The 27,657-nt window shown below is 45.0% G+C and overlaps 1 protein-coding gene across 1 annotated transcript in view; it reads left to right on the top strand.

The window, feature by feature from the left end:
* Positions 1-27,657, top strand: part of LOC122556252 (mitochondrial adenyl nucleotide antiporter SLC25A24-like) — a 92,332-nt gene that overhangs the window by 34,907 nt on the left and 29,768 nt on the right. Inside the window, exons 5-7 of the mRNA XM_043702883.2 lie at positions 11,250-11,408; positions 13,616-13,768; positions 14,266-14,373. Of these exons, the coding sequence (XP_043558818.1) occupies positions 11,250-11,408; positions 13,616-13,768; positions 14,266-14,373 (420 nt within the window). The remainder of the gene's footprint in view (positions 1-11,249; positions 11,409-13,615; positions 13,769-14,265; positions 14,374-27,657) is intronic.

Consider the following 27,657-nt stretch of genomic DNA (forward strand, 5'->3'; position numbering starts at 1 on the left):
TTCATTCGTAGAGGGATTGAGTTCCAGAACCGCAATATCATGCTGCAACTATACAAAATGCTAGTGCGGCCATACTTGGAATATCGTGTACAGTTCTGGTCCCCATATTTCAGGAAGGATGTGGAAGCATTAGAAAAGGTGCAGAGGAGATTTACCAGGATGTTGCCTGGTCTGGAGGGAAGATCTTATGAGGAAAGATTGAATGATTTGAACCTGTTCTCATTGGAAAGAAGGAGGCTAAGAGGGGATTTGATAGAAACATACAAGATGATCAGAGGATTAGATAGGGTAGACAGTGAAAGTTTTTTTCCTAGGATGATGATGTCAGCGTGTACGAGGGGACATAACTACAAATTGAGGGGTGATAGATTTAAGACAGATATCAGAGGCAGGTTCTTTACGCAGAGAATGGTAAGGGCGTGGAATGCCCTACCTGCTAATGTAGCCAACTCAGCCACATTAGGGAGACTTAAACAATCCTTAGATAAGCACATGGATGATCTTGGATAGTGTAGGGGACGAGCTGAGAATAGTTCACAGGTCGGCGCAACATCAAGGGCCGAAGAACCTGTTCTGTGCTGTATTGTTCTATGTTCTATGAGAAAGCACAGGTCAGGCAGCATCTGAGAAACAGGAGAGTTAATGTTTTGGGCATAAGCCCTTCATCAGGAATCACCTGTGATGAAGGGCTTATGCCCAAAATGTCAACTTTCCTGTGCCTCAAATGCTGCTTGACCTGCTGTGCTTTTCCAGCACCACACTTCTTGGCTCTGATCTCCAGCATCTGCAGTCCTCACTTTTTCCATTCGGAGTAAATGGATCATCCTTGAGTTGGCAGGCTGTGACTCATGGGATGCTACAAGTTCAAAGGCCCCAGCTGTTCACAATAATTATCAATAATTTGGAGGTGAGGTCAAAATGTCCAGTTTCCAAATTCGTGTATAATCAAAAACTAAGTTGGGGTTTATGTTGGGAAGATGTAAAGCTGCTTTAGGAGGATTGGGAGAGGCTTAGTGAATGGGGAAGAACATGGCAGGTGGAATAGAATGTGGGAAAATGTGAGGTGATCCACCTTGATCAGAGAAACAGATGTGCTGAGTCTTCCTAAAACGGTAAGAGGTTGGAAAGTGTAGTTTGTACAGAACAACCGAGGTGTCCTTGACAATAAGTCACTGAAGGCTAACATGCAGTTATAACAGGTTCTTAGGAAGCTTAATGGAATGTTAGCCTTTATCATGAGGATTTGAGGATAGGAGCAGTGAAGTCTTACTTCAATAAATAGGAGCTTAGTTAGATCACACATGGAGTACTTTGTGCAGGTTTAGTCTCGTTTTATCTCAGGAAAGATATTATTGCCAGAGAGGGAGTGCAATGAAGGTTCCCCAGATAATGGGACTATCCAGTGAAGAGAGATTGGAACAAACTGGCCACAACACGAGTTTCTAGGATGGAGAGATAATTTAATTGAAACATACCAAATATTGAAACATACCAACTTATTTTAAAACAAGACGTTTCAACTTGTTGGGGAGGCTAGAAACAGAGGCACAATTTGAAAATAAGGGGGATGCCTTTTAGGTCCGAGATGAGATTTTCTTTTCACGGAGGGTATTGAACTTTTGCAATGCTGCACCTCAGAGGGCTGTGGAAGTTTTTTGAGTATGTTTAAGCTAGAGATGGATTGATTTCTGATTATCAGTAGGGTACAGGGTTATGGTGATGTGGAGGGTAAAAGGCATTAAAGTGTTTTAATGGCAGGGTTGGTTCAATGGGCTGATTGCCCTGCCCCATTCATAGAGTCAGGGAGTCGAAAAGTCATATAGCATGGAAACAGACCTTGCATCCAACTCATCCATGCTAGGTTTCCAAACCAAACTAGTCCCACTCACCTGTGTTTGGCCGATTACCTCTTAACCATTCCTATTCATGTACCTATACAAATATCTTTTAAATGTTGTAACTGTACCTGTATTGACCACTTCCCCTGGCAGATCATTCCACATATGAACCACCCTCTAAGTGAAACAGTTGCCCCTCAGGTTTCTTTTAAATCTTGCTTCTCTCACCTTAAAATTATGCTCTCTAGTTTTGAACTCCCCTAAATTAGGGAAAAGGCCTTTGCTAGTCACCTTATCTTAGAACATAGAACAGTACAGCACAGAACAGGCCCTTCGGCCCACGATGTTGTGCCAAACATTTGTCCTAGCTTAAGCACCCATCCATGTACCTATCCAATTGCCGCTTAAAGGTCACCAAAGATTCTGACTCTACCACTCCCACAGGCAGCGAATTCCATGCCCCCACCACTCTCTGGGTAAAGAACCCACCCCTGACATCTCCCCTATACCTTCCACCCTTCACCTTAAATTTATGTCCCCTTGTAACACTCTGTTGTACCCGGGGAAAAAGTTTCTGACTGTCTACTCTATCTATTCCTCTGATCATCTTATAAACCTCTATCAAGTCACCCCTCATCCTTCGCCGTTCCAACGAGAAAAGGCCTAGAACTCTCAACCTATCCTCGTACGACTTCCTCTCAATTCCAGGCAACATCCTGGTAAATCTTCTTTGCACCCTCTCCAAAGCTTCCACATCTTTCCTAAAGTGAGGCGACCAGAACTGCACACAGTACTCCAACTGTGGCCTAACCAAGGTGGCCTAACCAACTCTAATATATGAGGGGTCTTCACAGGTCTGATAATAGCAGGGAAGAAGCTGTTGTTGAATCTGTTGGTTTGTGTTTTCAAAGTTGTGCTTTCCCAGGCCAGATGGAAGTATAGACTGAGTCAATGGAAGAAAGAGTGGTTCTTGTGATAGACTGGGCTGTTTTCACAACTCTCTGTAATTATTTGTGGTCTGGGGCAGAGCAGTTGCCCCAGACCACAAATGCAGATGATACAAAGATAGGTGGAGTTGTGGACAGTGAGGAGGGCTGTTGTCGGCTGCAGAGGGACTTAGATATGATGCAGAGCTGGGCTGAGGAGTGGCAGATGGAGTTCAACCCTGCCAAGTGTGAGGTTGTCCATTTTGGAAGAACAAATAAGAATGCGGAATACAGGGTTAATGGTAGGGTTCTTAGTCAGGTGGAGGAACAGAGGGATCTTGGGGTCTATGTACATAGATCTTTGAAGATTGCCACTCAGGTGGATAGAGTTTGTAAGAAGGCCTATGGAGTGTTATCGTTCATTAGCAGAGGGATTGAATTCAAGAGTCGTGAAGTGATGTTGCAGCTGTACAGGACTTTGGTTAGGCCACAGTTGGAGTACTGTGTGCAGTTCTGGTCGCCTCACTTTAGGAAAGATGTGGAAGCTTTGGAGAGGGTGCAGAGAAGATTTACCAGGATGTTGCCTGGAATTGAGAGGAAGTCGTACGAGGATAGGTTGAGAGTTCTAGGCCTTTTCTCGTTGGAACGGCGAAGGATGAGGGGTGACTTGATAGAGGTTTATAAGATGATCAGAGGAATAGATAGAGTAGACAGTCAGAAACTTTTTCCCCGGGTACAACAGAGTGTTACAAGGGGACATAAATTTAAGGTGAAGGGTGGAAGGTATAGGGGAGATGTCAGGGGTGGGTTAGAACAGAGAACATAGAACATAGAACAATACAGCACAGAACAGGCCCTTCGGCCCACGATGTTGTGCCGAACTTCTAACCTAGATTAAGTACCCATCCATGTACCTATCCAAATGCCGCTTAAAGGTCGCCAATGATTCCGACTCTACCACTCCCACGGGCAGCGCATTCCATGCCCCCACCACTCTCTGGGTAAAGAACCCACCCCTGACATCTCCCCTATACCTTCCACCCTTCACCTTAAATTTATGTCCCCTTGTAACACTCTGTTGTACCCGGGGAAAAAGTTTCTGACTGTCTACTCTATCTATTCCTCTGATCTTCTTATAAACCTCTATCAAGTCACCCCTCATCCTTCGCCGTTCCAACGAGAAAAGGCCTAGAACTCTCAACCTATCCTCGTACGACTTCCTCTCAATTCCAGGCAACATCCTGGTAAATCTTCTCTGCACCCTCTCCAAAGCTTCCACATCTTTCCTAAAGTGAGGCGACCAGAACTGCACCTATCTTCGTATCATCTGCAAATTTACTGACCCACCCTTCGACTCCCTCATCTAAGTCATTAATAAAAATTACAAACAGCAGAGTTCTTTACCCAGAGAGTGGTGGGGGCATGGAATGCGCTGCCCGTGGGAGTGGTAGAGTCGGAATCATTGGCGACCTTTAAGCGGCATTTGGATAGGTACATGGATGGGTACTTAATCTAGGTTAGAAGTTCGGCACAACATCGTGGGCCGAAGGGCCTGTTCTGTGCTGTATTGTTCTATGTTCTATGTTCTACCAAGCTGTGATACTTCCGGATAGGATCCTTTCTATTGTGTATCTATAAAAATTAAGAGCCGTTGTGAACATACTAAATCTCTTTAGCCTTTTGAATAAGTAGAAGCATTGGTATGTTTCTGGACTGTAGTGACTACGTGGATGGACCAGGAAAGATTGTTGGTGATATTTACTCCCAGGAACTTGAAGCTCTCAACGATCTTCACCTCAGCATCCATTAATACTGAGGGGGAAATCGAGAGGATATACCAAAAGTTGGTCACTTCCCAGACACAGGATAAGGACAGCTGGGTTACTGTCAGGGGAAGAAAGGGAACCGACGATAAGAGCAGGGATCCCCTGTGGCCGTTCCCCGCAGCAATAAGTATACCGTTTTGGATACTGCTGGTGGGGACAGCCGACCACGGGAAAGCCATAGTTGTCAGGTCTCTGGCACTGAGGCTCAGAAGGAAGGTGGGAAAATAGGAGAGCGCTAGTGGTAGGGGACTCAATAGTCAGACGGATTGACAGGAGATTTCGTGGTCAGGAACGAGACTCCCGGAAGGTATGTTGCCTCCCCGGTGCCAGGAGAAAGTGAGGACTGCAGATGCTGGAGATCAGAGCTGAAAATGTGTTGCTGGAAAAGTGCAGCAGGTCAGGCAGCATCCAAGGAACAGGAGAATCGACGTTTCGGGCATAAGCCCGAAGAAGTTTCCTGAAGAAGGGCTTATGCCCGAAACGTCGATTCTCCTGTTCCTTGGATGCTGCCTGACCTGCTGCGCTTTTCCAGCAACACATTTTCATCCCTGGTGCCAGGGTCCGGCATGTCGCCGATCGGGTTTACAAGATTCTGAAGGGGGGTGGGGAGCAGCCAGAAGTCATGGTACATATTGGCACCAATGATATAGCCAGGAAAGGGATTGAGGATCTGAAAAGTGACTACAGAGAGCTAGGTTGGAAGCTGAAGAGCAGGACGAATAGAGTAGTGATTTCAGGTTTGCTACTGGTGCCACGAGATAGTGAGATGAGGAGCAGTCAGCGAATGCAGCTTAACTCTTGGCTGCGAGGCTGGCGCAGGAGGGAGGGCCTAGACCATTGGGATACCATCTGGGGAAGGTGGGACCTGTACATGCAGGAAGGGTTGCACCCGAACTGGAGGGGTACAAATGTCCTGGGTGGGAGATTTGCTTGTGTAATTTGGGAGGGTTTAAACTAATTTGGCAGGGGGTTGGGGGAATAAGAGTTACGAACTTAGAGCATGGATCAGTACTTGGGGCTACGATGTTGTGGCCATAACGGAGACATGGGTTTCACTGGGGCAGGAATGGTTGCTTGATGTTCTAGGGTTTAGAACGTTTAAAAAGAACAGGGAGGGTGGAAAAAGAGGAGGGTGTGTAGCATTGCTAATCAGAGAGTGGATCACAGCTACTGAAATGAAGTTTGTTGAGGAAGGTTTGCCTACTGAGTCAGTATAAGTAAAAGTTAGGAACAGCAAGGGAACAGCCACCGCATTGGGGATTTTCTACAGACCACCTAATAGCAGTAGAGAGATTGAAGATCTCATAGGAGGGCAGATTCTGGAAAAATGCAAAAGTAGCAGGTTGTTATTATAGGTGATTTCAACTTTCCCAATATCGACTGGAACCTCCTAAGTGTAGATGGTTTGGATGGAGCCAGTTTAGTCAGGTGTGTTCAGGAGGGTTTCCTTATTCAGTATGTCGACAGACTGACGAGGGGAGAGGCCATTTTGGATTTGGTGCTCGGCAACGAGCCAGGACAGGTGTCAGATCTCGCGGTGGGAGAGCACTTTGGTGAAAGTGATCACAACTGCCTCACATTTAGCATAGCCTTGGAGTGAAAGGAGCAGTTACCGAGGGAAGATATTTAATTGGGGAAAAGGAAATTTTGAGGAGGTTGAGGGGTGGGGTTAGTCAATTTGCAGATGACACAAAAGTTGGAGGTGTCGTCGATTGTATAGAGGACTATTGCAGGCTGCAGCGCGACAGACAGAATGCAGAGCTGGGTTGAGAAATGGCAGATGGAGTTCAAACTGGAAAAATGTGAAGTGATGCATTTTGGAAGGTCGAACCCGAATGCTGAACATAGGATTAAAGACAGGATTCTTGGCAGTGTGGAGGAACAGAGGGATCTGGGTGTGCAAGTACATAGATCCCTCAAAGTTGCCACCCAAGTGTATAGGGTTGTTAAGAAAGCATATGGTGTTTTGGCTATCATCAACAGGGGGATAGAGTTTAAGAGCCACGAGGTTTTGCTGCAGCTCTACAAGTCCCTGGTGAGGCCACACTTGGAATATTGTGTCCAGTTCTGGTCACCCTACTATAAGAAAGATACAGAGGCTTTGGAGAGGGTGCAAAGTAGGTTTACCAGGATGCTGCCTGAACTTGCAGGGCTTATGAAGAAAGGTTGAATAAGCTTGGACTTTTCTCTCTGGAGAGAAGGAGGAAGAGAGAAGACCTGATAGAGGTGTACAAAATAATGAGTGGAATGGATAGAGTCAATAGCCAGAGACTTTTCCCCTGGGCAAGATTGACTGGTACGAGAAGTCATAGTTTGAAGATATTAGGAGGAAGGTATAAAGGAGACGTCAGAGGTAGATTTTTTACACCGAGAGTTGTAATGCATGGAATGGGTTACCAGTGGTAGTGGTGGACAGTGGGGACGTTTAAGTGACTGCTGGACATGCACAGTGAGTTGAGAGGTGCGTAGGTTGTTACTATATTTTACATTAGGATTAAATCTTGGCACAATATCGTGGGCCAAAGGGCCTGTTCTGTGCTGTACTGTTCTATAATACAGACAGCAGCATGTTTGGATGGGAAACTGGGTGGGATGGTGAACTGTGAGGAGGATGAAGAGATGTTGCAATGTGATTTGGACAGACTGAATGAGTGGGAAAATGCACGGCAGATGAAATATAATGTTAATAAATGAGGTTATCTACTTTGGATTATTATCTGAATGGCAACAGATTGGAAAAGAGGAGTGGGTGTAACGAGACCTCGATGTCCTTGTGCAATAGTTGCTGAAAGTAAGCATTGCAGGTGCAGCATGTGGTGAAGAAGTCACATAGTATGTTGGCCTCAGTAAGTGGATTAGAGTACAGGAGCAGGGATGTCTTGCTGTAATTGTACAGGATCTTTTGCCTTGTCATGGCCTAAATTATAAGAACAGGAAGGTGATGTTGGAGTTGTACAAAACTTTGGTGAGGCCACAAAGAACAGTGGAACAGGCGCTTTGGCCACCAAGATTGTGTCCTGATTAAGGGCTTTTGCCCGAAATGTAGATATTCCTACTCCTCGGATGCTGCCTGAGCAGCTGTGCTTTTCCAGCATCACTCTAATCAAGACTCTGATTTCCAGCATCTGCAGTCCTCACTTTTACCATATGCCTTCCTGACCACCTTATCCAGTTGTGCCGCCACTATCAGGAAACTGTGGACTGTACGCTAGATCCCTATGTAAGTTTATTCTATTAAGTGTTCTGCCATTTGCTGCACACTTCCCTCCAGCATTAGATCTTCCAAAATATGTCACCTCTCAATTTGTCCAGATTAAACTCAGTTGGCCATTTCTCTGCCCAAGTCTTCGACCTATCTATATATGTTGCTGTATCCTCTGGCAATCCTCCTCACTATCCACAGCTCCGCCAATCTTTGTGTTGTCCACAAACTTAGTAATCAGGCCACCTTCATTTTCCTACAAATCATTTATAAATATATTACAAACAACCAGGGGTACCAGCACTGATCCCTGCAAAACACCACTGGTCACAGACCTCCAGTCAGGTAATCACCCTTCCACCACTAGTCTCTCTCTCCTATGACTAAACCAGTTCTGTATCCATCTTACCATCTCACCACAGGTCCCATGTGACTTCACAAATCTTAAAAAAAAGGGTCTTTTTAAAGGCCTTGCTAAGGTCCTATAGACATCATACACAACCCTGCCCTCATCAATTATGTTTGTCACTTCTGCAAAAAAAACTCAATCAATGTGTGAGAAACGACATTCCCCTCACAAAAGCATGCTGCCTATTGCTAATAAGTCCCCAAGTCCACAGCTAGAGTATTGAGCGCAGTTCTGGAATCCACGTTATTGGAGAGAAGTGATTGCACTGGAAAGAGTATAGAGGAGATTTACCAGGATATTGCCTGGCCTGGAGAGTTTTAATTAGAAGAGTTTGGACAGACTGGGGTTCTTTTCCTTGGAGCAGAGGAGCCTGAGAGGGACATGATGGAGATGTATGAAATTACATTTGGATCGGCTCAGGCTTGGAGGGCCAAAGGGCCTGTTCCTGTGCTGTAAATTTTCTTTGTTTTTATATACTGTAAGGCTGTGCCCTCTGGTCCTAGTCTCCGCTACCAATGGAAACATCTTCCCAACATCTGCGTTGTCCAAGCCATTCAGTATTCTGCATGTTTTAACTAGATCACCCCCTCCCGCCGTCCCTCCAAATTTTAATGCTATTGGGCAGGAAGTGGGGAGCCTAAATTGGAAACATAGAACAAGAACATAGAACAATACAGCACAGAACAGGCCCTTTGGCCCACGATGTTGTGCCGAACATTTGTCCTAGCTTAAGCACCCATCCATGTACCTATCCAATTGCCGCTTAAAGGTCACCAATGATTCTGACTCTGCCACTCCCACAGGCAGTGCATTCCATGCCCCCACCACTCTCTGGGTAAAGAACCCACCCCTGACATCTCCCCTATACCTTCCACCCTTCACCTTAAATTTATGTCCCCTTGTAACACTCTGTTGTACCCGGGGAAAAAGTTTCTGACTGTCTACTCTATCTATTCCTCTGATCATCTTATAAACCTCTATCAAGTCACCCCTCATCCTTCGCCGTTCCAACGAGAAAAGGCCTAGAACTCTCAACCTATCCTCGTATGACCTATTCTCCATTCCAGGCAACATCCTGGTAAATCTTCTCTGCACCCTCTCCAAAGCTTCCACATCTTTCCTAAAGTGAGGCGACCAGAACTGCACACAGTACTCCAAATGTGGCCTAACCAAAGTCCTGTACAGCTGCAACATCACTTCACGACTCTTGAATTCAATCCCTCTGCTAATGAACGATAATACACCATAGGCCTTCTTACAAGCTCTATCCACCTGAGTGGCAACTTTCAAAGATCTATGAACATGGACCCCAAGATCCCTCTGTTCCTCCACCTTACTAAGAACCGTACCGTTAACCCTGTATTCCGCATTCTTATTTGTCTTTCCAAAATGGACAACCTCACACTTGGCAGGGTTGAACTCCATCTGCCACTCCTCAGCCCAGCTCTGCATCATATCTAAGTCCCTTTGCAGCCGACAACAGCCCTCCTCACTATCCACAACTCCACCAATCTTCGTATCATCTGCAAATTTACTGACCCACCCTTCGACTCCCTCATCCAAGTCATTAATAAAAATTACAAACAGCAGAGGACCCAAAACTGATCCCTGCGGAACTCCACTTGTAACTGGGCTCCAGACTGAATATTTACCATCTATCACCACTCTCTGACTTCGACCGGTTAGCCAGTTTTCTATCCAATTGGCCAAATTTCCCTCTATCCCATGCCTCCTGACTTTCCGCATAAGCCTACCATGGGGAACGTTATCAAATGCCTTACTAAAAGCCATGTATACTACATCCACTGCTCTACCCTCATCCACATGTTCTCAGGGAAATTGGAGGGAGAGACAAACGAAAGGAAACAATAGAGAGCAGGGCAGCAGAATTGGGAGTGACTGACATAAGGGGTGGCGATGGAGGGGGTGGGGATGAAAGGTATGGGCAGCACGGTGGCTCAGTGGTTGGCACTGCTGCGTCATAGCACCAGGGTCCCAGGGTCGATTCCAGCCTCGGGCCACTGTTTGTGTGGAATTTGCATGCTCTCCCCGTGTCTGTGTGGGTTTCCTCCGGGTGTTCCGGTTTCCTCCCATAGTCCAAAAATGTGCAGGTCAGGTGAATTGCCCACACTAAATTGCCCGTAGTGTTAGGTGCATTAGTCAGAGGGAAATGAGTCTGGGTGGGTTACTCTTCGGAGGGTCGGTGTGGACTGGTTGAGCTGAAGTGCCTGTTTCCACACTGTAGGGAATTTAAAAAAAAACATTATAAGGGGCATAGCTAGTGTAGGCAGGAAGATAGCTTTCCCCTTGGTGGAGGAATTGAACCATGTTAAGGTGGCGGTGGGGGAGGGGGGGGGGGGGGGGGGAGCAGGAGGTTTACAGGAGCTGTGAGGAAAAGCTTTTCCATGAAGGGGTGTTGGGAATCTAGACCTCACTGCCTCTAAGGGTGGTTGAGGCAGAAACCCTCATAACATTTAAAAATTGTTTAGGTGTACACTTAGGTATATACAAGGCTGGAATGGGCCAAGTGCTGGTAAATGGGATTAGAATTGTGAGGTGGTTGTTTTTGTCCAATGCAGACTCTGTGGGCCAAAGGGTCTTTTTCTGTGCTCTAAATCTCTCTGCCTCCAAAACCATTGCACCACTATTGGCTCTGCTGCATGAGGGAGAAAGAATAATTGTGGGAAGGCTTTAGTAACAGGAAATTCAATCACAACAGGAATGTATTTGTGTCTGCAAATGAGATTCCAGGAAGGCATGTTACTTCCCAGGGTCTTTTCTGTGTTATAGACCTCCATGATTCTATGACTAGGTCGATGGATCAAAACCTATCCTCTATTATTCATATTCACAGTGGGATGTAATATCTGCTGCTTCCCACAACTTGTAGGGCATCTGTGGTGCAGTGGTAGTGTTCCTGCTTCTGAACCAGGAGCCCTGGGTTCAAGTGGATCTGCTCCAAAGGTATGTAATGACATTTCTGAACAGTTTGATTAAAATAAAATCCATGCCAGTCCTTTCCAAATGTGTTTCACTTTCCGCCTCTAGGTTTTGGACATTGGGGACAGTTTGACCATTCCTGATGAATTTACAGAAGAGGAGAAGACAACAGGCATGTGGTGGAAGCAACTGCTGTCTGGGGCAATGGCCGGTGCCGTGTCTCGTACTGGCACTGCCCCTCTCGATCGGCTCAAAGTCCTAATGCAGGTATTCCTGACAAAATAATTGCTGTCTCCTCTACTGCTGTCTGTACTCTATTATAATTAAACAAAACAAAGCTTACATTGTCAGCAGTAGCTACTAAAAGTCTAGCTTTGTCCAGAAGACTAAGTCACATAGGATCCACAATGCATTGATGAGTTAGATATAAAATTGGATTGGTCATAGAAGACAGACAGACAGTAGTTGTGGATGAGTGTTTTTCTGTCTGGTGTTCAGTGAACAGTATTGGTATTGATATTCAGATCTATTATTCAGATGAAAATGTAAGTGGCCTGCTGAGAAAGTTTGCAGACCACGTGAAAATTGGAGGAATTATGGATAGTGAGGAAGGTTGTCGAAGGATATAGCAGGATATAGATCGGTTGGAAAAATAGCAGTTGGAATTTAATCTGGACAAATAGGAGGTTGATGGATTTTGGAAGGTCAAATGCAAGAGGAAAGTATACAGTAAATAGCAGGATCTGGATTAGAGTGTTGCTGGAAAAGCACAGCAGTTCAGACAGCACCTGAGGAGCAGGAAAATCGCGTTTCGGGCAAAAGCCCTTCATCAGGAATGCAGGCAGAGTGCCTGAAGGGTGGAGAGATAAATGAGAGGAGGGTAGGGGTGGGGAGAAAGTAGCTTAGAGTACAATAGGTGAGTGGGGGTGGGGATGAAGGTGATAGGTCTGGGAGGAGGGTGGGGGAAGGTAGCAAAGAGTTGAGTCTGTTTCAGGACTCCACCCTCCTCCCAGACCTATCACCTTCATCCCCACCCCCACCCTCCTCTCATTTATCTCTCCACCCTTCAGGCACTCTGCCTGCATTCCTGATGAAGGGCTTTTGCCCGAAATGCGATTTTCCTGCTCCTCAGGTGCTGTCTGAACTGCTGTGCTTTTCCAGCAACACTCTAATCCAGAATCTGGTTTCCAGCATCTGCAGTCATTGTTTTTACCTAGTAAATAGCAGGACCCTTAAGAGATTGATATACAGAAAGGTCTTGAGATACAAGTCCCCATAGCTTCCTGAAAATGGCAACACAAGTGTATAAGGTTATAAAGAAGGCATACAGCAAGCTTGCCTTCATCAGTCAAGTCCCTCCTCCCTACCTTTTATCTTCTCCTGCTGAACACTCTCTGCTCATTCCTGAAGAAGGGCCTGTGCCCGAAACGTCGAATCTCCTGTTCCCTGGATGCTGCCTGACCTGCTGTGCTGTTCCAGCAATAAAGTTTCAACCTTCATCAGTCAAGACATTGAGTGTAAAGGTTGGCAAATTATGTTGCAGCTGTATAAAACATTGCAGGTCTGTCAACATCTGTAGAGAGAAATTAGAGTTAACATTTTGGGTCTGATGGAAACTAGGAAAAGGTTTATTTTTGCTCAAGATACAATGGGGAAGCGGAGAAGAAATAAATAACAGGTGGAGATAGACCTCAAAGAGATAGAAGAAACGTCGGAGAGACAAAGGAGTGGATAATGGTCAGTCTAGGAGAACGAATAACTGCTAATGGGGATTATTATGGCTAACAATGGATTGTGTGTAATAACAGGAAAAAAACCACAGGAGGTATAATGCCTGCACATTTACTGGGTGGATAGCAAGAAACTTTTTCCCAGAGTGTGGAACTCAATTACTAGGGGTCATGAGTTCAAAGTGAGAAGGGAAAGTTTTAGGGGAGATATGCATGAAAAGTCCTTTACGCAGAGGGTGCTGGGGGCCTGGAATGCGTTGCCAGTGGAGATGGTAGAGGTGGGAAGAATAGCATAATTTCAGCAAAGGGATACAGATCTTTAGAAAATGGATGACAGGTTTAGATAGAGGATCTGGGTCAGTGGAGTTTGGAGGGCTGAAGGGCCTGTTCCAGTGCTGTAATTTTCTTTGTTCTTTTCTTTGTATAATGTAATCGTTTTTATTTGTTAGCATATGCTAATCAACTACTTTGTTCAATAATATACAGTATAACAAGTAATTTAGCATCATAATACACAGGAAAAGATTAATAATCTTCCACAATGAGAATGTGTGACAGGGTTAACACATGATTTATATCAGGTAGTACGGACCCCATAGGGAGAAATCGCAGTCCCTGGGTTTCAGGTTAATGGTGTTTGTGTAGTCAATTTATCTACATCTCCATGCTTATCTTTCTGCTAAATAAAATCAAATTACTGTGGATATTGTTATATTTTAACAAATTTTACTCTATTCTAACCAGGTCCATTCTTCCAAATCAAACCAAATGAATATGTACAATGGATTCAAGCAGATGCTTAAAGAGGGAGGAGTGACATCTTTGTGGCGAGGAAATGGGATGAACGTAGTGAAGATAGCACCAGAAACCGCCATCAAATTCATGGCTTATGAGCAGGTACTGTTGATATTGAGTTGTGTGTGTCAGCACCCTGGTTTAGGTCTGTGGGCATTGATGCTAAACTAGGTATCATCATTTTGGTACAATCAGAAAGGAACTGGATTCATAAATCTCTGCAGCTATAAGCTGCCATTTTTCTAATGTTGGACCAGAGAGCCAGATCAGTGTTGATGTTGGATATACTTTCAGGTCCAGCAGGTAGATTGGTATTGGACTTGCTGTTGGTTCTAAGTGGTAGATTGAGTCCAATATCAAGAGCTGGGTTGATAGCAACTCCCGGAGTTGGATTGCTATCATTTCGGGAGCAGGATCAATGCTGATTCTGAGAGCAGGATCATTACTGGTTCCTGGAGTGGAATGGATACTGGTTCTAGAAACCGAATTGATTCGGATTCCAGGAACCAGATTACTACCATGGGATGAAGTCAGTCTGGGTGAAAGCCTTTCTGTGCTTTTGAATTTCAGGCATTTGACCTTTCTTCCATTTTCTGCAGTATAAGAAGCTGTTCGCAAGGGACAAGCAAAACATCAAAACCTCTGAAAGGTTTCTCGCAGGATCACTGGCTGGGGCAACTGCACAAACTAGTATTTATCCAATGGAGGTAGGTCTGGACCATTGAAAAACCTGGATACCAGCTCTAATATTCAGCAGGTGATTGTAGATCAATTACCAAGTATTCCCAGCACAGAAACAGGTCCTTTCCGCTGAACATACCAGTGCCAGTGTTTATGTTCCAACAGAATTGCTTCTTTATACCCACTTTTCATTTCATAGAGTCATAGAGATGTACAGCATGGAAACAGACCCTTCAGTCCAACCTGTCCATGCCGACCAGATATCCCAACCCAATCTAGTCCCATCTGCCAGCACCCGGCCCATATCCCTCCAAACCCTTCCTATTCATATACCCATCCAAATGCCTTTTAAATGTTGCAATTGTACCAGCCCCACCACATCCTCTGGCAGCTCATTCCATACACGTACCACCCTCTGAGTGAAAAAGTTGCTCCTTAGGTCTCTTTTATACCTTTCCCCTCTCACCCTAACCTATGTCCTCTAGTTCTGGACTCCTCCACCCCAGGGAAAAGACTATCCTATCCATGCCCCTCATAATTTTGTAAACCTCTATAAGGTCACCCCTCAGCCTCCGACGCTCCAGGGAAAACAGACCAGCCTGTTCAGCCTCTCCCTGTAGCTCAAATCCTCCAACCCTGGCAACATCCTTGTAAATCTTTTCTGAACCCTTTCAAGTTTCACAACATCTTTCCGATAGGAAGGAGACCAGAATTGCACGCAATATTCCAACAGTGGCCTAACCAATGTCCTGTACAGCCGCAACATGACCTCCCTACTCCTGTACTCAATACTCTGACCAGCATACCAAACGCCTTCTTCACTATCCTATCTACCTGCAACTCCACTTTCAAGAAGCTATGATTCTGCACTCCTCACTATATTTCACATCCTCGTGTTTTTAATCCAGTTTACCCTTTAATTGTATTAATACTAATCATATCAACCATTCCTTGTGGGAGAAGTTCCATGTTCTCACCACTCTCTTGAGTAAAGAAATTTCTCTTGAATTCCCTAATGCCTATGTTAATGGTCTCTCGTCCTGATTTCCGTTGCAAATGGAAGCAGATTTCTTCATAACTTTCAAGATCTGACTGAATGGACTTTTATTGCAGAATCATAGAAGTATTTACCATGTAGAAGAAGACAATTCAGTCAATGTTTGCACTGACTTTCCAAATGAGTGTAATGAATTGGAGCCATTCTGTTGCATATTGTATCTATTTAAGCAATAATCTCATGTATTCTTGAACCTTCCATCAGCACTTCCAGGCAGTACTCTCCAGATCCACTTGACATTTCTCACATTTCATTTGCTTCCTTTGCAAGTAACTTTAAATCTGTGTCCTAATTCTTGAACATTTTATGTTTAAAAAAATTTGAGCCTTGTCTGCCATTCAGTTTGATCATGGCGTGACCCTGTAATACAACACCATACCTCTCCGCATACTGCTTAAGTCTTTAATATCTACAAACTTGGCCTCCACAGACATCTGTGGTAGAAAATTCCACTGTTTCACTACCCTTTAAATGAAGAAATGCTCCCTCATCTCTGTCCTAATTGGTTTTACTTTGTATCCTGAGACTGTGTCCTCTGGTTCGTTCTAGATTTCCCAACATCCTCCTTGCATCTAGTCTGTCCAATCTGTTAGGATTTTAACTATTTCAGTCAGATCCTCTCATCTTTCTAAACTGGAGTGAATGGGGGCAGCACGATGGCACAGTGGTTAGCACTGCTGCCTCACAGCACCAGGGTCCCAGGTTCGATTCCAGCCTCTGGTGACTGTCTGTGAGGAGTTTGCACATTCTCCCCGTGTCTGAGTGGGTTTCCACTGGGTGCTCTGGTTTCCTCCCACAATCCAAAGATGTGCAGGTCAGGTGAATTGGCCATGTTAAATTTCCCATAGTGTAAGGTTCATTAGTCAAAGGGAAATGGGTCTGGGTGGGTTACTTTTCGGAGGATCGGTGTGGGCTGGTTGGGTTGAAGGGCCTGTTTCCACACTGTAGGTAATCTAATCTAATAGAATACTTGGCCTAGTCGAACTAACCACTCCTCATTGGATAGTCCTGTCATCCCTGGTGTCAGCTTAGTGAACCTCTGCTGCACTCCCTCCATGGAAAGTAAATGCTGTTTTAGTAGGGAAATCAAAACTGCACACAACACTGCAGATGTGATCTCACCAAGGTCCTGTACAGCATGTAAGACATCTCTATGTCTGAAATCAAATCCTCTTGTAATGACGGCCAGCATACTATTAGCCTTCCTAATTGTTTGCCATAACTGCCTACTTTCATTGACTAGTGTATGAGGATACCCATATCCCTTTGTAAGTCTGCTTCCAAATAGAGTATTATTTAAATTAGAAATATTTAAATAATACTTTTTTTTCCACACCAAATGCATAACTTTACATGTTGCCACATTATACTGCATCTGCCATGTGTTTTCCCACTCACTCAACTTGCCTAAATCACCTTGAAGCCAATTTTAATTGTCCTCACAACGTTTAAAACTGCCCAGTTTCATGTCATCAGTAAACCTGGAAATGCTGCATTTTGGTCCCTAGTCTAGGTTATTCATATATTGTCATTAATAGCTGGGCCCAAGTATTAAGTCATTGCCTCCCACCTGGAAAAAGACCCATTTATTCTTAATCTCTTTTCTGTCTGTTACCAATTCTTAAATTGTGCCAATATATGAGCCTCCCTGCCTCATGTGCTTTAACTTTGTTCACTAACTTCTTCTGAGGGATCTTATCAAAAGCCTTTTGAAAATACAAATGCACTACATCCACTGGTTCTCCCTTATTCTATTAGGTACATCCTCAAAAAATCTCATTAATGCTTTCCAAATGTCTCAAATCATGTCTTTTACAATAGAGTCAGAGATGTATAGCACGGAAACAGACCCTTCAGTCCAACTCCTCCATGCAGACCAGATATTCTAAATAAATCTAGTCCCATTTGCCAACATTTAGCCTATATCCCTCTAAACCCTTCCTTTTCATATACCCATCCAGATGCTTTTTAAACGTTGTAATTGTAATCAAGAGACTTAGATTACTACATTACTGAGAGCTGACTGGCTGACTAACTCATGAATAGACTGCACTGTACAGAACACTGGCCAAACTGAATGACTGCTGACATTAGGAGAGAGTTTTTCAATTACAGTATCGCATGTCATAATATCTCAACAGTACAACGTCCTTATGACGTCCCTATTACTGATGTCTGGCTAAGTGTAGTTTTCTTTTCTATCCCTCCCTTTTTAAATCATAATTACATTTGTCACCCTCTAATCTGTAGTAATGGCTTCAGACTCCATAGAATTATGGAAGAATACCACCAGTGTATCCAATATTTCCAGGGTCACTTCCTTTAATACTCTGGGATATAGGTAATCAAGTCAGCCTTTAACCCCAATTATTTCCTCAGCACCATTTTTTTTCTTAATACTGATTTCCTTTAGTTCTGTCCCCTCACTGTTCCCTAACATTTCTCAGAGGTTATTTGTGTTATTTGTGAAGACAGAACCAAATTCCCCATCCCACAGATTACTTTGCCCACCTCCAACACTCTCCCTCCGCCTGGACCTCTGCCTCTGGCCTGTTACCTGCACTTGACCTGTTCATTGAAAACTGTCGATGTGACATTAGTCACCTCAATTTCTCTGCCTCTCCTCACCAATTCTAAGCTATCCTCCCAGGAACTGACTGCACTGCATACTCTCTGATCTAACGATAACTTTGTAATTAAGCGTGCAGATAAAGGTCAGGCTGTTGTTGACAGGCAGACTGATGTTGCAGAGGCTGAGCGCCAGCTCTCAGATACATCCTCCTATCTTCCCCTGGACCATGACCCCACCCTACAATGGAACATCAAGCCATTGTGTCAATCGCCGTCACCAACCTTATTTCATCTGGTTATCTCCCCACCACTACCTCCAAGTATGCCAACCCCGGATAGCCTGCTTCTACCTCCTTCCCAGAGGCCATAAACAGGACTGCCCATTCTGATGAGGCCAACTTCGACAAAGGAGCTTCCAAAATGTCCACCTTCTTCCCCGACCGAGGATTCTTAGCAGAGTTGTTGACAGGGCCCTCAACTGGGTCCAACCTATCTCCCACACTTCAGCTCTCACCCAATGTGTCCCCTCCCACAACAGCGATTGGTCCCCCTTGTCCTTACCAACCATCCCACCAGCATCCACATCCAGAGTATCATTAATCACTACTTCCACCACCTCCAGTGAGGTGCCACACCAGACACATTCCCCTCCCCTTCCTTGTCCATCTTCCATAGGGACTGTTCCCTCTGGGACCTGGTCCACTTTCATTCACTCCCAAGACCCCACCGCACAGCCCCATGCACTTTACCATGCAACCACAGAAAGTGTAACACCTGTCTGTGTACTTCCTCCCTCCTCAGTATCAAAACACCCAAACATATCTTCCAGCGCTTTACCTGCATTTCACACAATCTAGGAAAAAGTGAGGACTGCAGATGCTGGAGATCAGAGTCGAGTGTGTGGTGCTGGAAAAACACAGCAGGTCAGGCAGTATCCGAGGAGCAGGAAAATTGACATTTCATGCATAAGCCCTTCGTCAGGAATGAGGCTTGTGAGCCGGAGGGCTGAGAGATAAATGGGAGGGGAGTGGGGCTTGGGAGGGCGTCTGTCCTTGTTGCAGTTGGAGGGATGGGGTTAGAGGATAGAGTGCGGGAAGTGGATGAGATGCGCTGAAGTGGGAGGGGAAATTGCGGTCTTTAAAGCAGGAGGCACGGTGGGATTCGCTGGGTTTATAGAAGATGTCAATGTTGGGGATAGGATAAAATATGCAGTGGCTGACTTGCTCGTCCAGTTTAGAGGAACAATATAGCATGCCACACAAATCTTGTGTTTTGACTGTTTATTCGTGAACTCACGGGGAGAGAGAAGTTAACCGAATGTGGTCACAAGTCACTCCAATGAGATGCAGAGAGTTGCATGATTATATGGGTTACACTTTGCCCAGTCAGTACATAGAACATACAAAAGTACAGCACAGAACAGACCCTTTGGCCCATGATGTTGTGCAGAGATTTAATCCTAATGTAAAATATAGTAACTTAACCTACACACCCCTCAACTCACTGCTAACCATTTGCATGTCCAGCAGTCACTTACATGTCCCCGATGACTCTGCTACCACCACCACAGCTGGCAATGCATTCCATGCATTCACGACTTTCTGCATAAAGAATCTACCTCTGACGGCTCCTTTTGTACATTCCTGCTAATATCTTCAAACAATGACTTCTCGTAACAGTCAATCTTGCCCAGGGGAAATGTCTCTGGCTATTGACTCTATCTATTCCTCTCATTATTTTGTACACTTCGATCAGGTCTCCTCTCTTCCTCCTTCTCTCCAGAGAGAAAAGTCCGAGCTTATTCAACCTTTCTTCATAAGGCAAGCACTCCAGTCCAGGCAGCATCCTGGTAAACCTTCTTTGCACCCTCTCCAAAGCCTCTGTATCTTTCCTATAGTAGGGCGACCAGAACTGGACACAATATTCCAAGTGTGGTCTCATCAGAGACTTGTAGAGCTGCAGCAAAACCTCATGGCTCTTAAACTCGATCCCCCTGTTAATGAAAGCCGAAACACCATGTGCTTTCTTAACAACCCTATCCAGTTGGGTGGCAACTTTGCGGGATCTATGTACTTGCACACCCCAGATCCCTCTGTTCTTCCACACTGCCAAGAATCCTGTCTTTAATCCGATATTCAGCATTTGAGTTCAACCTTCCAAAATGCATCACTTCGCATTTATCCAGGTTGAACTCCATCTGCCATTTCTCAGCCCACTCTGCATCCTGTCTATGTCGTGCTGCAGCCTGCAGTAGCCCTCAATACTATCGATGACACCTTCAACCTTTGTCTCATCTGCAAATTTACTAATCCACCCTCAACCTTCTCATCCAAGTCATTTATAAAGACTACAAAGAGCAGAGGCCCAAGTACAGAGCCCTGCAGGACCCCACTCACTGTCCTCCAGGCAGACTACATTCCATCTACAACCTTCTGCCAGACAGCCAAATCTCCCTGTATCCCATACGTCCTGACTTTATGAATGAGCCTATCATGGGTAACCCTATCAAATGCCTTGATAAGTCCATACACACCACATCTGCTGCTCGATTGACCTGTCTTGACACCTCCTCAAAGAACTCAATTAGATTTGTGAGGCATGACCTTCCCCTCACAAAGCCATGCTGACTGCCTTTCATCACGCTATGCTTTGCCAAATAGTCATAAATCCTATCCCTCAGAATTCTTTCCAAAACCTTGCTGACCACAGACACAAGACTGACTGGTCTTTAATTTCCAGGGATTTCCCTATTACCCTCCTTGAAAAGAGGAACAACATTTGCCTCCTTCCAATCCTCCGGTACAACCTCCTTTCTCGCTTCCCGGAGCAGCCTAGGATAAATCTGGTCTGGCCCTGGAGACTTATCAATCTTAATGTTTTCCAAAATTTCTAGCACATCAACCTCATCAATCATGATCTGGTCAAGGCTGTATCCCAGCTCCTCTAAGTTTTCTTTTACAACAAGTTCCCTTTCCTTGGTGAAAACCGAAGCAAAAAAACTCATTTAGAGCTTCCTCTATCTACTCAGTCATGTAGTGTCTGGATAGTGCTAGTTAGTAGCTGATACGCAAGTGTTAGAATACAATAGGTTCTTGTAAAAGAAGAACACTCCCATGCTGGGAAAGAGTTCACTATCAGGTATTAATACAAGATCAACTACCTCACTGAGCTGGGAAAGTACAAACTTAGCAAGCAGACACTATTAAGAGATTCAAAATGGTTTCCAGGCTTTTAATACGTGACAAGATGGCTGCTTCCGATCTTAACAAGTCTCTCACAGTGGTTTCATTTTACGTTTCAGCAGATCAGGAGGGCAGTTCAGAAATATCAGGTGTTGTTTCCATTTACCCTCCAGTTTCCATTTGCCCTCACTGTGACAGTGGAGGATACCAAGGATGGACATGCTGCTGGAGAAGAGGGAGAGGGAATTAAAATGAATGGCAACTGGAAGGTCGGGTTGGGAAGTGCATGTACGGCGCAGACATCAGTTGCGTGGTTCTCTCCACCCCCTCAGCTATTCTAACCTCTTCCCATCCGAACATGGAGCTCTCCACTCCCTTCACTCCAACCCCGACCTCACCAATAAGGGGTGTGGTGGTAGCATGGTGAATTGACCTCTACATCACTGAGGCCAGACACCAACTCTCTAACACCTTGTCCGACTATCCTCAATTATGACCCTACCTCTGATCACCAAGCCATCAACTCCCAGACTATCAACAACCATGTCACTTTGGGAGATCTCCTGATAGAAACGAGTAGGTATGGGGTTGGAGAACTATCTCTTACCCAAAATCCACAAACCTGCCTATTCTGGTCAACCCATTGTCTCTGCCTGCTCCTGTCCCACTGAGCACATCTCCTACCTCAGCTCCGTTCTTTCCCCTTTGGTCAAGAAACTCCTCACCTACATTTGAGACATAACCCACACCCTCCACCTCTTCCAAACCTTTCAGTTCCCCAGCCCCCAACACCTCATCTTCACCATGAATGAAAACACCATTTACATCTGCATCGCTCAAGCCCTCTGTTTCTTCCTCTCCCGCAGGCCCAATCAGACCCCTACACTGACACTCTCATTTGCCTGGCAGTACTGGTCCTCACCATCAACAATTTTTCATTTGATTCCTACTAACCAAAGGGGTAGCCATGGGCACCTGCATGGGCCTGAGCTATGCCTGCCTCTGTGTAGGATTCATGGAACAGTCCCTCTTCTACATCTACACAGGCACCATCCCTTACCTCTTCCTCCGCAATATTGATGAGTGCATTGGTGCTGCATCGTGCTTCCGCAAGTTCGTCAACTTCACCAACACCTTCCACCCCGCCATTTAGAACATAGAACATAGAACATAGAAGAATACAGCGCAGTACAGGCCCTTTGGCACTCGATGTTGCGCCGATCCAAGCCCACCTAACCTATACTAACCCACTATCCTCCATATACCTATCCAATGCCCGCTTAAATGCCCATAAAGAGGGAGAGTCCACCACTGCTACTGACTAACCTCCTCTTCCTGGAACTCCCCGTCTCGGTCTCTGGAAACCGACTCACCACTGATATCTATTTCAAACACACTGACTCCCACAACTACCTCGACTACACCTCCTCACACCCACCCTCCTGCAAAAGTCCCATGCCCCCAATTCCTCCACTTCCACTGCATCTACTCCTAGGATGAAGCATTCCTCTCCAGGATATCCCAGATATCCTCCTACTTCAGTGACCATTTTTCCTCTTCTCAATAATTAAGGATGCATTTAACCACATTTCCTCCATCTCCCACACTTCTGTCCTCAAACCCCCTCCCCCTTAGTCCTCACATACCACCTCATCAACCTCCAAATCCAATGCATCATCTTCTGACATTTCTGCCACCTACAATCAGACCCCATCACCAAAAAGATACTTCTTTCTCTACCCTTGTCCACTTTCCACAGGGACCATTCACTCCGCAATTCCCTCATCAACTCTACACTCCTCATCAACTTCACCACAACATCCGGTACCTTTCCCTGCAACCGCAAGAGGTGTCACACCTCCCCCCACAGCTCCCCCCCACAGCTCCCCCCCACAGCTCCCCCTACAGCTCCCCCCACACCTCCGTCCAAGGCCCTAAACAATCCTTCCAGATCTGACAGATATTCACCTGCACTTCATCTAACTTCATCTATTGCATCCGTTGTTCCTGATGTGATCTCCTCTATATTGGGGGTAGCAAATGCAGACGCAGGGATTGGTTCATGGAGCATCTGCGCACTGCACGCATCAACCAACCTGACCTTACGGTTGCCATCCAATTTAATTATCCCTCCCACTTCCCTGACAACATTTCCATCCTCGGCATTCTCCACTGTTAGAGTGAGGCCAAATGTAAACTGGAGGAACAACAACTGATATTTCACGTGGAAAGCGTACAGATAAATGGCCTCAATAATGGCTTCACCAGTTTCAAAATCCCTCCTCCCATGTTTAATGCCACCCTTCCTCCTCGCCTCCCTGTTCATCTTCCTACTCACCTCTCCACTCCACCCTTCCCACTGACCAATCACAATAACTCTCCACGTGCATCCACCTATCGCCATCCCACCTACCCTTCCCCCAGCCCCACCCCCTCCCTCTATTTACATCTGGGCCCCTCCCCCTCCCCCTCCCCCTCCCCAGTCCTGACAAAGGATTTCAGTCCGAAACATTGACTTTACTGCTCCTCTAATGCTGTCAGTGCTTCTCCAGCTTCACACCTACTGACTCTGGCTTCCAGCATCTGCAGTACTTACAGTCTCCAAGAGTAAAAGAGCAACTAGAGAGAGGAGAGCCTTTTAAAGATCAACAAGGTCCTCTTTGTGTTTAATCTCAAGTGATGGGAGAGATACTAAATGAAAATTTTGCAAGAGTTTTACTAGAGAGAAAGAAATGAAGACGAGAGAACTCAGATGTAAATTTTGATGGTTTGAAAGAGTTCACATTACAGATAAGGAAGCGCTGGACATCTTAGATAACATAAAGGTGGATGAATCTCCGGGACTTGATCAAGTGTACCCCAGAATAGTGTGGAAAGTTACAGAGGAAATTGCGGAGCCTCTAACAGAAATATTTACATTATCAATAACCACAGTCTTTAAGTGAGGAAGGCAAATTTTACAAAACAGAGGAGTAATTCGGCTGTGATGGACTGGAGTGGACGGCTAAAGGATAAATCAGTGATAAACTAGCAGGGGGCAAAAGCAGACATAATCACTATTGCCAAATGGTTGTCAAGAAAATTACAGGGGAAGATTGAATGGAAAAATAAAGCTTAGGTAATCAAAAGCTCAGAACTGCAGCTTGCCTAGATATGTATAGAAAATACAAGGATCAAGTAAAAAAAAGAAATAAAATTAGAGAAGCATGAAAAAATATTAGCAAACACGATATAGAAGAATCCAAAGATGTTTTGCCATTATTTAAAGAACAAAAAAATAGTTAAGGCAAAAGTGGTACTTATCAGACATTAAGAAGGGAACTTGTCTGAAGATGCAGAGTATATGTTAACAATTTTAAATAAATGTTTTGTCTTGTATGTGAAATAAATGAACTGGAATCCTTCAAAGTGAATAAGTCACCATGTCCAAATGGATTGTTCTCTAGAATGTTGGAGGAGGTTAAGGAGGAAATAGCAGATGCTGTGAGGGCTATTTTCCAAATCTTCTCTAGACAAAGGTGAGGTACCAGGGGACTGGAAGAATGTAAATGTGGTTCTATTGTTTAAAAAAGGTACAAAGGAAATGCCAAGCAATTATAGGCCAGTTAGTCTTAATCAATCCTGAGAGATCAGATAAACTGTCGCTTAGAAAGGCATGGACCAATCTGGGATTGTCAGCATGGTCTTGTTAAAGGAATGTCGTGCCTTACAAATTTGATTAAACTTTTTTGAGGGAGTGACGAGAATCGTTGAGGGTAGTGCAGTGGATGTGGTCGACATGGATTTTAATGAGGCATTTGGCAAGGTCTCACATGGCAGACTGGTCAAGAAAAGTAAAAGCTCATGGGATATAAGGAAATGTATCGAATTGGATCTAAATTGGCTTAGTAACAGGAAACAAAAGATAATGGGATATGGCTGCTGTTGTGAATGGGAAGCTGTTTCCATTGGTGTTTCGCAGGACTCAGTGTTGCTGTTTGTTTTATACACTAACAATTTGAACTTGAATGTGTGGGGCACAATTGTTCAGATGACAAAAAAAATGGCTGTGCAAATGGCTGCATAGTGGATAGTGTAGGAGATAGTTGTAAACTCTAAAGTGGTATGGATGGTTTGGTGGAGTGGGCAGGAAAGTAGCTAATGCGAATCAGCTCTAATAAGTATGAGATAATGCATTAAGGGAGGTCAAACAGTAAAAGGTAATACACAATGAATGGGAATATACTGAGGGGGTAGATGAAGTGAGAGTCATGGCATGCAAGTGCAGAGATCTCTAAAGGTAACAGTGCAGGTAGAAAATGTTGTAAAGAAGGCATATGGAATATTTTCATTCATTGGAGAGGTGTAGTGTACAAAAGTAGGGATATAATGATGAAACTATATAAGACACATAGGATCTATCCCTGGTTGCTGAGGGAGGCGAGAGAGGAAATGGTATGCAGGGCGTTCGAATGAGGTGGATAAAGAATTGGTTGAGCAACAGGAGACAGAGTAGTAGTTGAAGGGAGTTTCTCGAAATGGAGAAAGGTGACCAGTAGTGTTCCGCAGGGGTCAGTGTTAGGACCACTCTTGTTTGTGATATACATAAATGATGTGGAAGAGGGCACTGTTGGTATGATCAGCAAGGTTGCAGATGACACGAAGATTGGTGGAGTAGCAGAAAGCAGCAGAGACTGTCAAAAAATACAGGAGGATATAGATAGACTGGAGAGTTGGGCGGAAAAGTGGCATATGGATTTCAATCCAGACAAATATGAGGTGATGCATTTAGGCAAGACTAATTCTAGAGCGAATTATACAATGAACGGAAGAGTCTTGGGAAAAGTTGATGGGCAGAGAGATCTGGGAGTGCAGGTCCACTGTAACCTGAAGGATGCTGCACAGGTGGATAGAGTGGTCAAGAAGGCATATAGTATGCTTGCCTTCATTGGACGGGGTGTTGAGTATAAGAGCTGGCAAGTCATGTTAAAATTGTACAGGATGTTGGTTCAGCCACATTTGGAATACTGTGTACAGTTCTGGTCGCCACATTACCATGGTAGGCTACTGCAGAAAATACGGAGATATGGCATTGAGGGTGAGTTGGAGGTTTGGATTAGGAATTGGCTGGATGGAAGAAGACAGAGGGTAGTAGTTGATGGCAAAGTTTCTTCATGGAGTGCCGTCACTAGCGGTGTTCCGCAAGGATCTGTTTTGGGACCATTGCTGTTTGTCATTTTTATAAATGACCTGGAAGAGGGGTTAGAAGGTTGGGTGAGCAAGTTTGCGGATGATACGAAAGTCGGAGGAGTTGTTGACAGTGAGGAAGGATGTGGCAGGTTACAGCAGGATATAGAGAAGCTGCAGAGCTGGGCAGAAAGGTGGCAAATGGAATTCAATGTAGCTAAGTGTGAGGTGATTCACTTTGGGAAGAATAACAAAAAGATGGGGTACTGGGCTAATGGTCGGATACTTGGTAGTGTGGATGAGCAGAGGGATCTTGGTGTCCATGTACACAGATCTCTGAAAGTTGCCACCCAGGTAAATAGTGCGGTGAGGAAGGCATATGGCGTACTGGCTTTTATTGGTAGAGGAATTGAGTTCCGGAGTCCTGAGGTCATGATGCAGTTGTATAAGACTCTGGTGCGGCCGCATCTGGAATATTGTGTGCAGTTTTGGTCGCCATACTATAGGAAGGATGTGGAGGCACTGGAACGGGTGCAGAGGAGGTTTACCAGGATATTGCCTGGTATGGAAGGAAGATCGTATGAGGAAAGACTGAGACACTTGGGGCTGTTTTCATTAGAGAAAAGAAGGTTTAGGGGTGACTTGATTGAGGTGTACAAGATGATTAGGGGGTTAGATAGGGTTGACAGTGTGAACCTTTTCCCGCGTATGGAGTCGGGTATTACAAGGGGGCATAGCTTTAAATTAAGGGGGGGTAGATATAGGACTGAAGTTAGGGGTAGGTTCTTCACTCAGCGAGTTGTAAGTTCATGGAATGCCCTGCCAGTAGCAGTGGTGGACTCTCCCTCTTTATGGGCATTTAAGCGGGCATTGGATAGGTATATGGAGGATAATGGGTTAGTATAGGTTAGGTGGGCTTGGATCGGCGCAACATCGAGGGCCAAAAGGCCTGTACTGCGCTGTATTGTTCTATGTTCTATGTTCTATGTACCAAAAGGATGTGGACGCTTTGGAGAGGGTGCAGAGAAGGTTTACGAGGATGTTGCCAGGTTAGGTTTATTTTCATTAGAAAAAGGAGATTGAGGTGGGACCTGATTGAGGTTTACAAAATGATGAAGGGTATAGACAGGGTGGAAAGAGACGAGCTTTTTCCCAGGGTGAAGGATTCCATAATGAGAGGTCACGCTTTCAAGGTGAGAGGTGGCAAGTTTAAGTGGGATACACGTGGCACAGAGGGTGGTGGGCGTTTGGAACGTGCTGCCAGCAGAGGTGGTAGAGGCAGGCACGGTAGATTCATTTAAGATGCGTCTGGACAGATGCATGAGTAGGTGGGG

The sequence above is a fragment of the Chiloscyllium plagiosum genome, unplaced genomic scaffold, assembly GCF_037043375.1.
Source record: "Chiloscyllium plagiosum isolate Xiang-an unplaced genomic scaffold, Cpla_swu_hap1 HiC_scaffold_9, whole genome shotgun sequence".
In the NCBI taxonomy this organism is placed as follows: domain Eukaryota; kingdom Metazoa; phylum Chordata; class Chondrichthyes; order Orectolobiformes; family Hemiscylliidae; genus Chiloscyllium; species Chiloscyllium plagiosum.